We start from the raw sequence: 14,840 nt of genomic DNA, 5'->3' as shown, positions 1-14,840 counted from the left end.
CTTAGATTTCAGTCCATCAAAAAAAAAAAAAAAAACAGGTGGAGAGGCACCTCTGGCCCACAGTCATGACCAATCGCTGACCCCTGCTCTACAAGAAAAAAGATGCAGAAAGATGTATCTTTTGTATGCTATCAAATATATTAGGGAACTGCAATTAGAAATTTAGTTGAAAACAATTTGTTATAAGATGGAATTTCATTCATCTTGTACCATATCTAAATAGGTTTGCTTTTCTTAATATATAAAATAACCTACATATCCTACATAACCTACAGTAATATTGAATAGCCAGATTTAAAAATCTTCAATGGCTTGTATGAAATATGGAGGAGATTTTTGAGTGAATGACTATTTTACTTTTTCTAAGAGATGATTAATGAACAAAACTGTTGCAGCTTGTTACTAGGTGAATGTCTTAAACATTCTGATGATTTAAGAACTTAAAATTACACACATTCATACTTTTATTTCTGAAAAGTGAATCATTTCAAAATTATCTAAATGTTACAATATTTTCTCAGTATTTGTAGACAAGAGAAAAGGGAAATATAATTTACATATAAATACATATATAAGAGGCACCTGAGTGGCTCAGTCAACAGTCGGACTCTTGATTTCAGCTCAGATTGTGATCTCAGGGTCATGAGATCGAGCCGCAGGTCCAGCTCTACTGGGTATGGAGGCTGCTTGAGATTCTCTCTCTCTCCCTCCCTTTCTGCCCCTCCCCCACAACCCCATGCATGCGTGTGCTCTCTCTCTCTCTCAAAAGAATATATACATACAAAAGTATCAATAAAAGTGGCATAAATGGTAAGTCCAATGTTTAAAATATTTTACCAAAGGAATGTTGTGAGCAGTAGTTAAACACTACTATCTAGCCTTCAATTACTTTTCCTTCAACTACAAGTCATTTAAAGATAAAATGTATTTAAATAAAACATAATAGTTAATGAATTTTTGTATGTTTTATATCCAAGGCTTTCAAATGGTGATTTTCATCATTTTCATTTTAAAAGCTATCACAGGAGAGCTACATTCTCTTCATTGATGCATGGTTAGTAGTAGTACCAGAAAAACTGCCTTCTTGGAAAAAATGGAGTATGGAATCTAATGAAAATATAGATGAGATAGTTGAAACCTGACACAGACATTAGAGTTTCCAGCAAAAATACATTAAAGCATGAAGAGAAAATATTAAAACAGCCTTTAGTATTTTCAGGACACCAAGGTCACCATTTTGAAAGCCCTAATACTGCCTACAGGGAAAGCCAAAAAAATGTTTTCTTTTGATTAAAAAGCATGATAAAATCATTTAATATATCTTTTATAATATACATCTACATTTGACTCTGATGGGGAGCATGTCAGGTGTGGATTTGGTTGTACTAAGAGCACATTCCCATATGGTTAGATAGTTACGGACTTCGGGCTATGCCTACTCACCCTTTTTTAAAAAAATAATGCTCTAAACTTCCTGCTATCTTTAGAGAGGCATGAAACTACCACAGGTGCTGGACAATATAAGGTTTATGTTCTAAAAACGAAAAAAGAAAAATATATTCTATAGCTAGTCAAAAAATCATGTGGTTTCACTAAAACGTGAATTTGTACCTTTTTCATAATTATTGGGTTGTTTTTATAAAAATAAAGCTGTTTCCTTAGGAAAAAAAAAAAGAAAAGAACCTTTTGCCAATTGGAATATCTTCATTGTGGAAAAAAAAGAGACATTTTCCTCTGAAAATAATTTCAGTGCCTGGCTAGATGAACATTCACTGACTTATTCAAATGAAAACATATGATTGTGCTTCTAGAAACAAGGGTTTTTCACTAGCACAGTCTGAGATAGCATCTGGAAACTGCCACCAAAATGTTTAGATTCAGAAGCAAGCATCCAAGGATGGAGCTGGACCACGCTGACTCAGTGCCACCATTGCCAAAGGCGACTGTCCATGATGGTGTTCTGCAGGCTGGTAACATCATCTCATGTCCTCTGCTTCCAACCATATGTTCACAAATGTTTGAATTTATATTTAAACTCAATATCATTTAATGGTGGTAAAACGCCCAAGCCTGCACGGGATTGGTCCAAAGGGGGACATTTAACCTGGCTGTCCACAAGCTCCAGTTCAAAATAGGAAAGCATCAGAATCAAAAACTGTTTGATTTCCTGGACAGCAAATATTCTTCCCGGACAAATTGTCGCTCCTGACCCAAAGGGCATGTAGTAATACTTTAACTTTACTCCGTTACTATAGAAGGTGGTCTTTGTCTTCCCATTTTCATCAAGATATCGATCGTATTTAAAGGTCTGCAATAAAAATACAAAGAGAACACAACTATAAGCTAGTTCCAAAGGAATTTATCTGTTTCTTGACCTGGACGCTCCAAAGAATAATTTTCCTTTTTAATCCAATCTAATGGCAATTTAGCAAATTCCCCACTTCGACTCAGAAATTAATAAGGAATAGGAGCTTAACAAGAACGAAGGGAAACATAAAAGGCTTTATTATACCTTCCATCCTGCCTGGGGGACTATTTCCTCCATTAGGGCAAAACAAGAAGAGACATATATATATTAGCCTCTAATTTCCTGGATTTGGGAGCAGGCAGTTATTAAGGGAAAAGAAAGACAGCAGCTTTGTTATCATGATCATAAACATAATCTAGCAGAGCTGATGCAATGACAAGTATCAGAAATTGTAAAGTTCATGGGCGCCTGGGTGGCTCAGTGGGTTAAGCCGCTGCCTTCGGCTCAGGTCATGATCTCAGGGTCCTGGGATCGAGTCCCGCATCGGGCTCTCTGCTCGGCAGGGAGCCTGCTTCCCTCTCTCTCTCTCTGCCTGCCTCTCCATCTACTTGTGATTTCTCTCTGTCAAATAAATAAATAAAATCTTTAAAAAAAAAAGAAAGAAAGAAATTGTAAAGTTCAGACCATCATCCAATTTTTCCAAAATTTATGAATATTGCACAAAAGTAAGAAGACAATGCCTACGGCTTCAGTGGTTAAAATCAATTCTGCAATAGTAAATGTCCTCATTATTTTTAAAATTTATTTATTTATTTATTAAAGAGAGAGAGAGAGAGTATGCCTTTGGTGGGGAAGTGCAGAGGGAGCGGGAGCGACATAATCTTAAGCAGACTCCCAACCGAGCACAGAGCCCAACATGTGGGGCTCCATCTCATGACCCGTGAGATCATGACCTGAGTCCAATGTGTAAGCGACTGAGCCACCCAGGTGCCCTGGTAAATTTCCTCTTTATTTCCATCTGGGTGAATATCACCTGGATATTGAGTTTTGATGAACAGTCACTTACCAAAGGGTCTGGGTAGATTTCTGGATCGAAATGCATCAACTGTGGGTAAAGAGCTATGATGTCATCTTTGCGGATGTTATAGGAACTGTCCTGGAGGTGCAAAGTGAAGTCCTCTTTGGCAGTCCGGATGTTCAGGGAGGCACTGGAAAGCCTCAGAGACTCCTTGATGATGCTATCTACATATTTTTAAAGGACAAAACGAGGAGGAGGAGAAAAGGAAGAACAAATCAATTATTTAAAGACCTCCTAATATGGAGTCTGAAATACTGCTAAGAGCATATGACACAAGAACAAACTTGTGAACAAACTAGGGGAAGCTGGCCAAATAAAACTTTCCCGTTTTTTTTTTTTTTTCTGTTGCCACTACGCTGTAATCAGTGATTCACTTGTGTCTGAAAGTCGTTTTTACCTGACAATTTGAGTTTATAGTAATCATTTCATAAAGATATAATCTTTTTGATCATCAATGACAACTAGACTTTTATAACTTTATGGAAAAATAGTCTTATTTCTACATGACACTAGACATCTAATACAATTAGAGAAATCAGTAAATCACTTGTGTGAATTATTCAAAGTTTATTGCTTCTGAGATTTAATATACTGGTATCATTTTCATACAGAAATGTTTTTCCAGATGTTCAATGCCACTTCGGTTCAGTGTTTCCAAGACCCCATTTTCATGATTATGCCCCCTGATGGTGTACGATAATGCCCTACTGTCTGGTAAAGATGTAAAGGGGCAAAAAGAACCACCCTGAAAATAGCTAAAATAAGCAGATACAATGAGAGGGTCTTGCCCAACCTTCTAGCTTCTAACATTTTAGCGGTCATGTTTTAGGTGATCATCATATGACCGTGTGTAAAATCATAACATGTTAGCCCTTTCTTTTACAAACGAGAAAAGCAAGTCCTCCCAAAATGAGTGACATGTCTGGGGTCTTCCGTGGTGGGCAGAACCCAATCTAGAACATATGCTTCTGGCCTCACGGTCCCTTCCCCTAAGACCTGCTGCTTCTAACAACATGCACGGGGCTCTTTCCTCAAGAGAGAAGTCACAAAACAAAAAGAAAACTCTATATCACTATAAAAATAGAGTACTTTTGTATTTCTGTAAAACATAGAGATGCAAAAATAAGAAATGCAAAATAACCATCTATCTCACCACTCAACCCATACAGCAAATCGTGGTGTCTTGATGGTACTTTTTCCTCCTTTATTTAATAAAAATGAGTAATATGCTCCCATTAATCATAACATCCGTGGTAAGGATAATAATAATAAAGAAGACAGAGTAGGGCAGGGCAGAGAAACAGTTGAGAAGATAGGGTCAGGAAGCCCACATTAGCTCTGTATCTGGTTTCACCATTCCATCCCATGTATGAACTTAACCTTTCTGTGTCAATTTCCTGATCTGTTCTATAGAAACTAGTCACCAGTCATAGGATTGTGGTGAGGATCAAACAGGACAACGCATAGGAAATACTTCGCTTAATGCCTACAGGTAAGTGCATAATAGATATTGACGATTACTATTTGTGGGACACAGTAAATGAAATGTAACATAGTAAGCATACCTAACACGGGCATGTCATTCAGTTGCATTTGATTCAAACAAATAGGACTGCCGTCAAAGCTGATTTTCTGGCCAGCATTTTCTAGTGTTTTATTCACTTCTTCAGTAGCAGCTTTCATTGCTTCAGGGCTCCTAGCAAAAGTGGAGAAAAGAAGAGATGTACAGAAAACAAATATTTTCTGCACCAAAAGATCAGCAAATGGATAGACGTTTGCCTCTTCTTATAACTAGGCAGTCAAGATACCAGAGAAGGTGGGAAAAGGACGTTCCCAATTACTTTTTACTCCTTTTAAAATTGTGTTAAGTCCTTGGATATTAGCAAGAATTGTTGCCTTAAAAGATTTTGGGGGAAAAAAAGGATTTTGCAACACAAAAGTAAAACTTTGGCCATATTTTATAAATAAATGATTCTAATAAGAATTAAATGGTCAAATTCGTCATATACATAGCAATTGAGAAGGAAAATTGCCTGTGAGATAACAATTATAAAGGATTACCTTACTTGCAAGCGGATATAAAAATTTACTCTTAAAACCCATACCATGATTTCATGTAGAACAACAGTTTTTCCTTTCTTATATTGTTCTAGCACTTTAACTTGTAAAACGAATGTTTAGTGCGTTTTAGTGCACGGACATTTACTGGATCCTTAGTGCCATGGGGAGGGATTTATATAACATGACTGCAGTAAATTCAGTCTCAGAAATGTTCACTAATAGGTGTATGTGTGACTGTCATAAAAGGGCTACTGTTTATAATACTACACTGATGTCATAGCCTTACTGAAAATACATGAATTTATTCTGGATTGAGGTCTATCAAGTAAAAACTTGGCAAGACATTTAACATTTGAGACAGATTAGTATTGGGTTTTTATATCTGATATTGTTTCTAATTTTTTTTTTTTTGAGAGAGAGAGAGAGAGAGCGCACACATGCACGCATGCATGAGTGGCAGAGAGGGGCAGTGGAAGAATCTTGAGCACGCTCCATGCTCAGGGTAGAGCCTGATGGGACACTGGCTCCCCTAAATACTTGTTACATTAAAGACATAAAAACTATCAGCCATCATTGGAAATTTGGCATTCCCAATGCTACAGAGTAGTAATTTTGTCTCCATGTGAGACGAACCACACAATATAACCAAAATAATCCAATAAACCATTTGAACGTCAAATTTCCAAAACATTAACACTTTGGAACACAATCATGTTATGTAAAGTAAATGCTGCATACAGAGTTTTTGTTGCATACATTTAAAAGGTAAAATCGAGCCAAAGCCCGTCAATAATAATCAGTAGGATTGATCCGTAGCTATCATAGTTGGTCAAAGAAACACTAAGACAGAATTAACGGGATAGAAACAAACTGTTAATACACAAACAACTAAGGCATAGGCACTGCTCTTTCTCTGTCCATGAGCCAGAATCACTTAAAAACATTTTTATGATTATGAAGACAGAATTCATCAATTTAAGTAGGCATGTCATGAGGAACAGCCTGGGGATTTCACGCCCAGGTGACCCAAACTGACCCTACGCAGTGCATTCTTTCCCCCTAGAAAGGTCTCTGCTTTCACAAGATGTGTGTTCCAGGCACGGTTGCTTATAGTTTTGTGAGGACTGGATGAACTGATACTTGTTAAACATTTATAAAGTAAATGTCACCTTCTTGATCGATAGCATGATAAAGTACTGTGACTTTTTTTTTTAGTTAAAATAGTAGCTTTTCTACTTTCAATTAAAATAAAGAAATAAATGGATAAATTGCTAGTTACCTAATCATTTGAAATAAGCTCCAGAAAGTCGCCGGAATGGTGTTTGCTTGGGACGCCCAGAGGATAGCAAGGTGTGTCTTAGCCTTATCCATGTCGTCTAAGGTGGAAAGCATGTCATTCAGAAACCTGACCAGTTCTGAGATACGGTCTCTCTTTCCGAGGTTCTCATGCCTCAAGCCCTCTGCCAGCTTTTCCCTAGCGTGATGTGCGGTCTTGAACACATGAATAGGGAGGCCTGCTACCAGAGCCGGAAAGATTTTGTCAAATTCCTTGAAGTGGTCGAGGTTATTCAGAATGAGTCCTTTTTGTGCATCTTGCCCTGTAAGATCTTTGCCAAAGAGAGTTAAATACCCAGCTTCAAACATCACTTGGTAGCAGAAGGAATACATCCCTTCCGTCACCCAGGCAGACATCTTTGATTTAGATACCAGCGGACGTCTCATGACAAGTTGGAGGTTCTCCATCATGGCTTCTGTGAGGGAATTCAAGCCATCGCCCTGCAGGGTTTTGATGAAAGTTTTATTTATATTATCAGTGGTATTTCCATCACTTGGGTCAATGCTTCTGTGCCCAAATGCCTGATGACAAATGAAATGTGTGAAAAGAAGAGATTAAACTAGATGCAGTGCTAGAAAATGGCTGAAAAACAGATTAGATACTTTCATAATTCTCTACTTGTTAAAAACAGGACAGGAGGGAAATTGGCCTTTGCACATACAAGTTCATAGTACTTTCCAAATAAATGGACAAATCCTACCCTTCCTGGAAGGCCAAGTTGAAATTCTAGCTCTTCAGGGAGATGTCCCTCAACCATGCAAGTTGCCCATTTTTTATTTTTCTTATGCTACTGAATCTACTGGCACGTTAATTTGGTATTAATCCGTATTTGTCTGAATCATCAGTTCTCTTCTATATTTTTTGCTAAGCGATGCCAAAATATCCGGTCACTTGCTTAACAAAAGTAAACTATTGTGTGGCAAAAATGTGGTAAAACAATTGTTCAGTGATCACTTTCCACCACATGTGCTCTGGGAATTATGCAGATAACTGACACGGAGATAACTAACATGTCAGTTATGTAGATAACTAAGGCGTTTGTACCTGTCTTACGGATACAGCGCCATCTGGCTCAGTAAAATATTTCATTTTTATTTCATTCCAGGTGATTAAGAAATGACAAATCTATACCTATGTTGACTTTTGAAACGATTATTACCAAGAGATTCTGTCTAATTGGATTCATTGTATTTCTAAGAATCTCCATGGAAGGGTAACTCTCTTCATTATCTCTATTTTTAAGTCTAAGAACATCAAAAGGCTAAATAGACTGACATACTAAAAAATAGAAAACAAGCAGAATGCTGTATAAATGGGAAACTGGTTACCTTTGCAGAAGTACTGAAGTGAAACTTTTTCCAATCCAAGTATTTTCCATGGCACAACACCTTCTGGTATGACAAGGGATTTGTGATGAAGTGAACATAATTTCCCATCAATCTGCAGGTGAAAACGTGACCATGTTTCCTTTGATTTGCTCTCAGGAACTCAAGAGGATTGGCACCAAATTTCAGAGCACATCCCAGGTATGGAATCAGCCCATTCTCCAGAGGTGGTTCACCCATTTGTCTGTAAGACACAAACATATGATGAGAATGGGAAATTACGCATTTTTTTTATTTACACCTGATTTAAACTTTTACTACTGACTTCAAACTTCAAAACTCTACAGTTATAGGTAGTTCTCTTGTTGATGGGACCCTGCTCTTCTACTAAAATAATGGGTTATATTAACCTAGTAACATGATATGTTGGTAAAAATGATTGCTAAATCCATCCATCCATGCATTCCACAAACACTTATTGGATGTCCACTGTGTTGATAGTCACTTTTTCCAGTGATGAGGTTAAAGGATCAAGACCAACAAGATTCTGCCTCTCAGTACAGATGAAGCTACATTCCAGTGTTCATATTTTTCCTAAACATCATTTGCCTGAGTCTCTCAAAATGTTTATTTGATTGTTTTCTTTAAAGATATAGAATACTGAATTGCAGAGAAGATGGCAAAATTGAAGTTTTCAAAATCTTCATAGTTTAAAGATATTATTATTCTGTGATGATTCTTGAAGATAAGAAGAATTTTATTTGAGAAATTAGTTTATTTTAAAATGAAATTAGGTAAGATAAATATTGACAGGATCACCAACTGTGATTCAACACTCTTTCATACTATTTGAGGTCTCTTTTTTATTGAAGTATAGTTGACACACAGTCTTTCATGCTATTTTAAGTATTTTTATTAAAGAATATTAATTTTCCATCATACACTGATATCCCTCTTGACAGAACTACTTAGCATAAAATAATTATGTTCATTTTATGACTTCAAAGATAAGTAAAGTTAACTAAAACTAGAAATTATTAAACCTGAATTAAAATACCTTAAAGCACATGCATACACACACACACACACACACACACACACCCTAACTTGTGAACAAGAGACAACACATAGACTTCTACATAGCTGAAGATATGCTGTGGATAATTTTATCTTTTGGAGATTGACATAACAGAACACTGACATAACCCTCCCCAAAATACTCTTTGAGCCAATCAGAAGGTAAATAAATATGGCTATGTATGTTACCCTATTTGTATTTCTTGTCTTCTTGAACCAATTATAAATAAATGACATAAATAGAAGTGATGTTACCTAAATTTAGTAGTTGCCCAATTTACCATAGTTGATTATCATTAATAAAAAGAAGGTAATAGAATGACCAATGCAGGCTCTGTGTTCTTGTCCAAACATAGGCTGAGTCTATACAGTGCACAAGAACTAGCTGAGAAGAGAACATGCATTTAGTCAGAGCATCTATTTAATCCTCATGCTAGAAAGAAACTTTTTCCAATGCAGATCCCACTTACCACTTGTAACCTTACTAACCCAGACTTCTTCTTTATATGCACCCAGAAACATACACAGAGAATAAAATTTTCTTATAAAATTTCTGTCACCTATGTTTAACAAGTTTGTACATTTTTGCATGACCATGGGTATGTCAATACTAGAAGGGAAGCATGGTCATTCAATATTTTGTTAGATGTAATAAGATGCCACTTCGAATTTTTAAATCATATTTTAAATTTAAAGTTCTTTTGGTTAAAAAAAGGAAGAAAATGCTAGTGAGCATAAGTACAGAACACCCGATTTATTATATGACAATGAAGGTAAAAGAACTTTAAATGAATGAACTAAAATGCAGCTTAAAGATAAAACTTTCCTTACCTTCTCCTCATTCCAAGAATAAGCCATAAACAACAGCACACTGCTACAACAATCCCCCAGATCAAAGATATGGTCATCATTTTGCAAATCTAATGCAAAACTTCTGAGGAGGAGAGTCTGTGATTAGAAAGGTAAGGATGTCACTGAACAGAGACTCCAGCTAGACTTATATAAGGTAAGATCCTACATTTGAGTGACCAAAGCAAACAATTAACCATTTGTTCATCCTATTAGAAAAAAAAAAAAATAACTGGCCTTGAACTAAGTCCACAGGTATCAGAAGAGGTTCCAAAACAATCAGAGACCTGCAATACTTGATAAGTTGAAGGTCTCTCAAACAGATGCTGACTTAACATTCAGATCTGGTAACAACAGCTAATTTTGCAAGTTTAGTTTCATGCTTATGAAAAGGACAAAACACAAAATGTTCAAGGTGAACATATCAAATAGCAATGTAAAATATAATAATCTGGAGAAAAATAAGCATGTGTTATTGTCAAGCTAGTGGCTGGATCTTGTTACCTTTTGAAGAAGAAATCAATTTAAATGATTAACAAGAGATATGGCGGTCAAGATCAAAGGAAAGAGAACTGGGTGAAAAGTTTCTGCTGCTTCATGTTTCAGAGCTTTTACAAAATCATAGATATTTTACTATATATAGTAACACACTACTTACCTAACACTCTTAAGAAAGTATCCCACGTAAGTTGATCTTCCAATTAAAGTGTTTATTTTAAGCATCACAATTTTATCAACGATTTTTGCTAACTGAAAATGTTTATTAACTTTTCTAATTGTTAAAGTAACACAATGTCCTTTCAAATCATTTAGGACAAAGTGAAACGTATCTTGGTAGAAAGTGAAAGTCAATTTATAATTAACCTCCACTACTACTCTTCACTCAGAAGCAATAACTGTTAACTATATGGTATGTATCTTTCTGAATTTAATTTCAGTGTACTCATATACATTACTTGAGCATCTATTCTGTGCCAAGAAATCTTCAAAAGTATTCTGGTTATGGGTGTTAACAAAATGGATGGATTTCCTACTATAATGGAGACTATTTCAATAGAGAGATATTAAAATGTGTTATGAATAAAACAAAATGTGTAGAGAGCACTGGGGATGAGAGCAACTTTAGATATGGTATTCAGGGAAGAGCTCCCTGAGGAGGTGACATTTAAGATCTGAATGACAAGAAATGATTAATCAAGTGAAAATCAGAAGGAAGAGAATTCTAGGGAGAGGGAACACCACATGGCGCAAAGGTCCTGAGTCAAGCATGAGCTTAGTGTATCTAAGAACCAGAATGAAAGTAAGAGAGATCAGAGCAGAGGCACTAAGGGGCAACTTGGTTAAGGTATAAAGACAAGAACTAATTCAGATACAGTGATGCTTTAGAGTTAGGAGAGACAGATTTTGGAAGGCAACAGGTCAAAATACAAGCTTTAGTCTGTAGATTGCTGTGTGTTGTCAAGTTGACCTGGAACATAAAAGAATGTGAAGCTGGCAAGAAAAATCAGATTGGAAATAAAAAATCTCGAGTCTTCAGTTTTTGGATGGTATTGAAAGCCAAAAGACCTTGTAAGATCACCAAGGAAGAAAATAAAGCCCAGGAAAAGAATAGAGTCCAATACCAGGCCACAAAGTACTCCAATTATTGAGGTCAGTCAGAGAGCAGGAAAAGAGGAAATAGGTAAGGAAGAACCAGGAAGAAACCCAAGAAAATGTGGTGTCATAAGAAGCAAGAGGAGAATGCACTTGAAGTTGAGAATGAACTGCATCACATGCTACTCTGAGGTCAAGAAAGATAACAAAGAAACTTGGATTTGACAACATGGATATAGTTGGTGAGTCTCACATAAACACATAGAGATGGGTTACATTGGATACTTTTTTTTGTTTTATAACATTAAAAAATAAATGCCACATTATGGACATTTCCTGTGTGTGTGAGAGAGATTCTTTATGTATGTATATGTCTCTTCACTTTTAATATGTGTATAATCTCCCATTGACTAAATCAGTTAACGGATTCCCTACCGATAGACATTTGGTTTATTCCTGGATTTGGGCCATAGAATTCATAGAATAATCTCATGGTTTTTTTGCCTCCTTAAGCAGAGACCACAAACCTTTTTGTGTTTTGTGATTTATAATAATTATTAATATCATTGTATGGCAATACATAGATTTCTCAATAAACGGGTTTTTTTAGGGTTTTGTGCACATTATATATATTTAGAATGATGTGCTTTTTTTGAATTACTGTTTTTCTCTATGACTCTTCAGGCTAAATTTTACATGCAGGATATCACAGTTAGAGAAATCACCAAACTAATATCTGAACAATTTAACACTTTAGAGTCACCTCTCAAACAAACAAATGAAAACAAACAAAACACCTAAAGGAAAGGGGATGTGGGATCTCTAAATATCATCTTGCTACCTCCTGTGAATCCATAATTATGTCAAAATTAAAGATTTTCAAATGGGACAAGAGAAATACGTTTGTAACCCTGGGAAAATTTCCTTAGGTTTTTGTCTCAGAACCCTACAGACTACTTTCAAATACAGCCTGGTTAGTATTTATCTCTATTTTCCTTACCCTGATCTATCCCTTTAACGTCTTCACTTACTATTCATCTTCTATACAACAAAAGCCCAGGAAACTCACACACAGTTTCCTTCAGCTGGCTGAAGGAAAGCAATGACTTGAATATCAATGTTCCTATTTTTTTCTTGTAATATATGGTTTATGTGTTCCTTCTGAGGATGTCACTTCTTACTGCTGTCACATGTCCACATAGGGATCCATTACCCTCCTAATATGCTTCTAATCTGATAAGTGGGATTGTGGATAGATGCTTGTTACAGTTGTCAAAACTATTAGTAGGCTTCGTGGAAATACGTAAAGGATTTCCTGGTGAGACAAGGGTGTAAATCTTCATGCATGGATTTTAGGACATCTCAGGGTGCTCAGAGAGTATCAAGTGTTAAATAAATGCTAGCTGAGGTGGAAGGTCCTTTTCTCACTTGTTTATTCTCCACTACGTGTCAAAATGTGAAATTTGTTTTCTCTTCCTCCCCTTCTCTCTCTCTCTCCACAATTGCACTCTCTCTCTCTCTCACACACACACACACACACACACACACATATATACCCATATACACCCACACTCACACTGAGCACCTACTCCTTGTGTCGGGCACTGCAGCAATACTGGGGACACAGTGGTAAATGAGACAGCCATGAATCCTGACCCTGTGGGGCTTCCACTGCAGTGGGGGAAAGAGTAAGTACCCCGATCCACAAAGAAGGATGTTCTCCTTGCCAGAAGGCCCAGCAGGATAATTGAGTTTTATCTAAATGCTCTAATCCTCCCATTGCCTGTCAATTTCCTCTTTTAGAGAGTAGCATAGACTACATGCTCACTGATGTGCAGGAAACCCTTGTTCTGAACCTCAGAGAATGGAGGGCCTGAGTCCAAGACCCCATCACCACGAACAGATGTATACGAAACAAGGACACTCAAACTAGACAAGCAGAAAGCAATAAAGAACAACTAGCACTACCAGCTTCTGTAGACTGATGACACATTTAAGTGCAGTAAACATCATTTACATAGAACTTACACACCACTATGATTGCTTTAAATAAAATGAGCTATGAATGTGGCCAAACAGTTGAGTTCAATAAGTTGTTTTCCAGAATTTACAAGTCAGACAAGATTGCTTCAATTAATGCAATGCTTTTCATTTTTTTCAAGAGCATTGCTGGACTCCATCCATGGACTAAGAATGCATATCAGTTTCCTAATTCAGAGCAAGTCAGTGGGAGATAAAAATGGAATGAGATGGTGAAATTTTGTTATGATTAATTTGGGGCTTTTACAATAAGCATTTAGGAAACATATCTGTTCACATTTGACTCACATCATCGATTCTTTTTAGAAAATAAAAATACCAATTATGTTATGAGAGATATAAAGTATCTGATTCTCAAATATGGTTTTGAATCTTAAACACATGGTGCTGGGGTTTCAAATGCCTAATACATACACATATGTCCATTGAACCAATACAGTTTCACAAGACTAGAGAATAAGAAGGTGCTAAGTCCTGTCTCAGAGATTCACGATGTTTTCACATTAGTTTTAAAGTTTTTACTTTTTAAAAGCTTCTGACATATACTTTCCTACTTGAATAATCAGCTCATTTGGGCATGGCAAGTATTTTAACTATTTTGAAGATGAGAAAAGGGTCACCTGGGCCCCTGGATTCTCCTCTGCCTCTCCCCTCCACCTTTCTCCTGTGCTCACTCTCTCTTTCTCAAATAAAAATATTGGGGCGCCTGGGTGACTCAGTGGGTTAAATCCTCTGCCTTCGGCTCAGGTCATGATCTCAGGGTCCTGGGATCGAGTCCCGCATCAGGTTCTCTGCTCGGCAGGGAACCTGCTTCCCCCACCCCCTGCCTGCCTCTCTGCCTACTTGTGAACTCTGTCTGTCAAATAAATAAATAAAATCTTTAAAAATATATTAAAAATAAAGATGAGGATAGGGACATCTGGGTAGCTCAGTCAGTTAAGCATCTGCCTCCTAATTTCAGCTCACATCATGATCTCAGAGTCATGAGATTGAACCCTGTGTTGGGCTCTGTGCTCAATGGAGAATCTGCTTGAGATTCTCTCTCTCCCTCTCGCTCCGCCCTTCTCACCAAGAAAGCATGTTCACATGTGCTTGCTCTCTCTCTTTCACTCTAAAATAAATAAATAAATCATTAAAAACGAAGATGAGAGGGGCACCTGGGTAGTTCAGTCATGAAGCGTCTGCCTTCAGCTCAGGTCATGATCCCATGGTTGAACCTCTCATCAGGCTCCC

At 36.8% G+C, this 14,840-nt stretch overlaps 1 protein-coding gene across 1 annotated transcript; it reads right to left on the bottom strand.

Annotated features, from left to right (window-relative positions):
• Nucleotides 1–2,008: 2,008 nt before the first annotated feature.
• LOC122903959 (cytochrome P450 7A1) lies at nt 2,009–10,036 on the bottom strand. Its single transcript, XM_044244480.1, has 6 exons — nt 9,957–10,036; nt 8,052–8,292; nt 6,667–7,244; nt 4,892–5,022; nt 3,315–3,490; nt 2,009–2,308 (listed from the first exon to the last, which is right to left on the bottom strand). The coding sequence occupies exons 1-6, from the start codon at nt 10,034–10,036 to the stop codon at nt 2,009–2,011; spliced, it is 1,506 nt and encodes a 501-aa protein (XP_044100415.1).
• Nucleotides 10,037–14,840: the final 4,804 nt, after the last annotated feature.

This window comes from Neovison vison, chromosome 4 (assembly GCF_020171115.1).
Source record: "Neovison vison isolate M4711 chromosome 4, ASM_NN_V1, whole genome shotgun sequence".
Classification (NCBI taxonomy): domain Eukaryota; kingdom Metazoa; phylum Chordata; class Mammalia; order Carnivora; family Mustelidae; genus Neogale; species Neogale vison.
The sequence above is the reverse complement of the archived record's forward strand: the minus strand, read 5'-3'. Positions and strand labels throughout refer to the sequence as shown.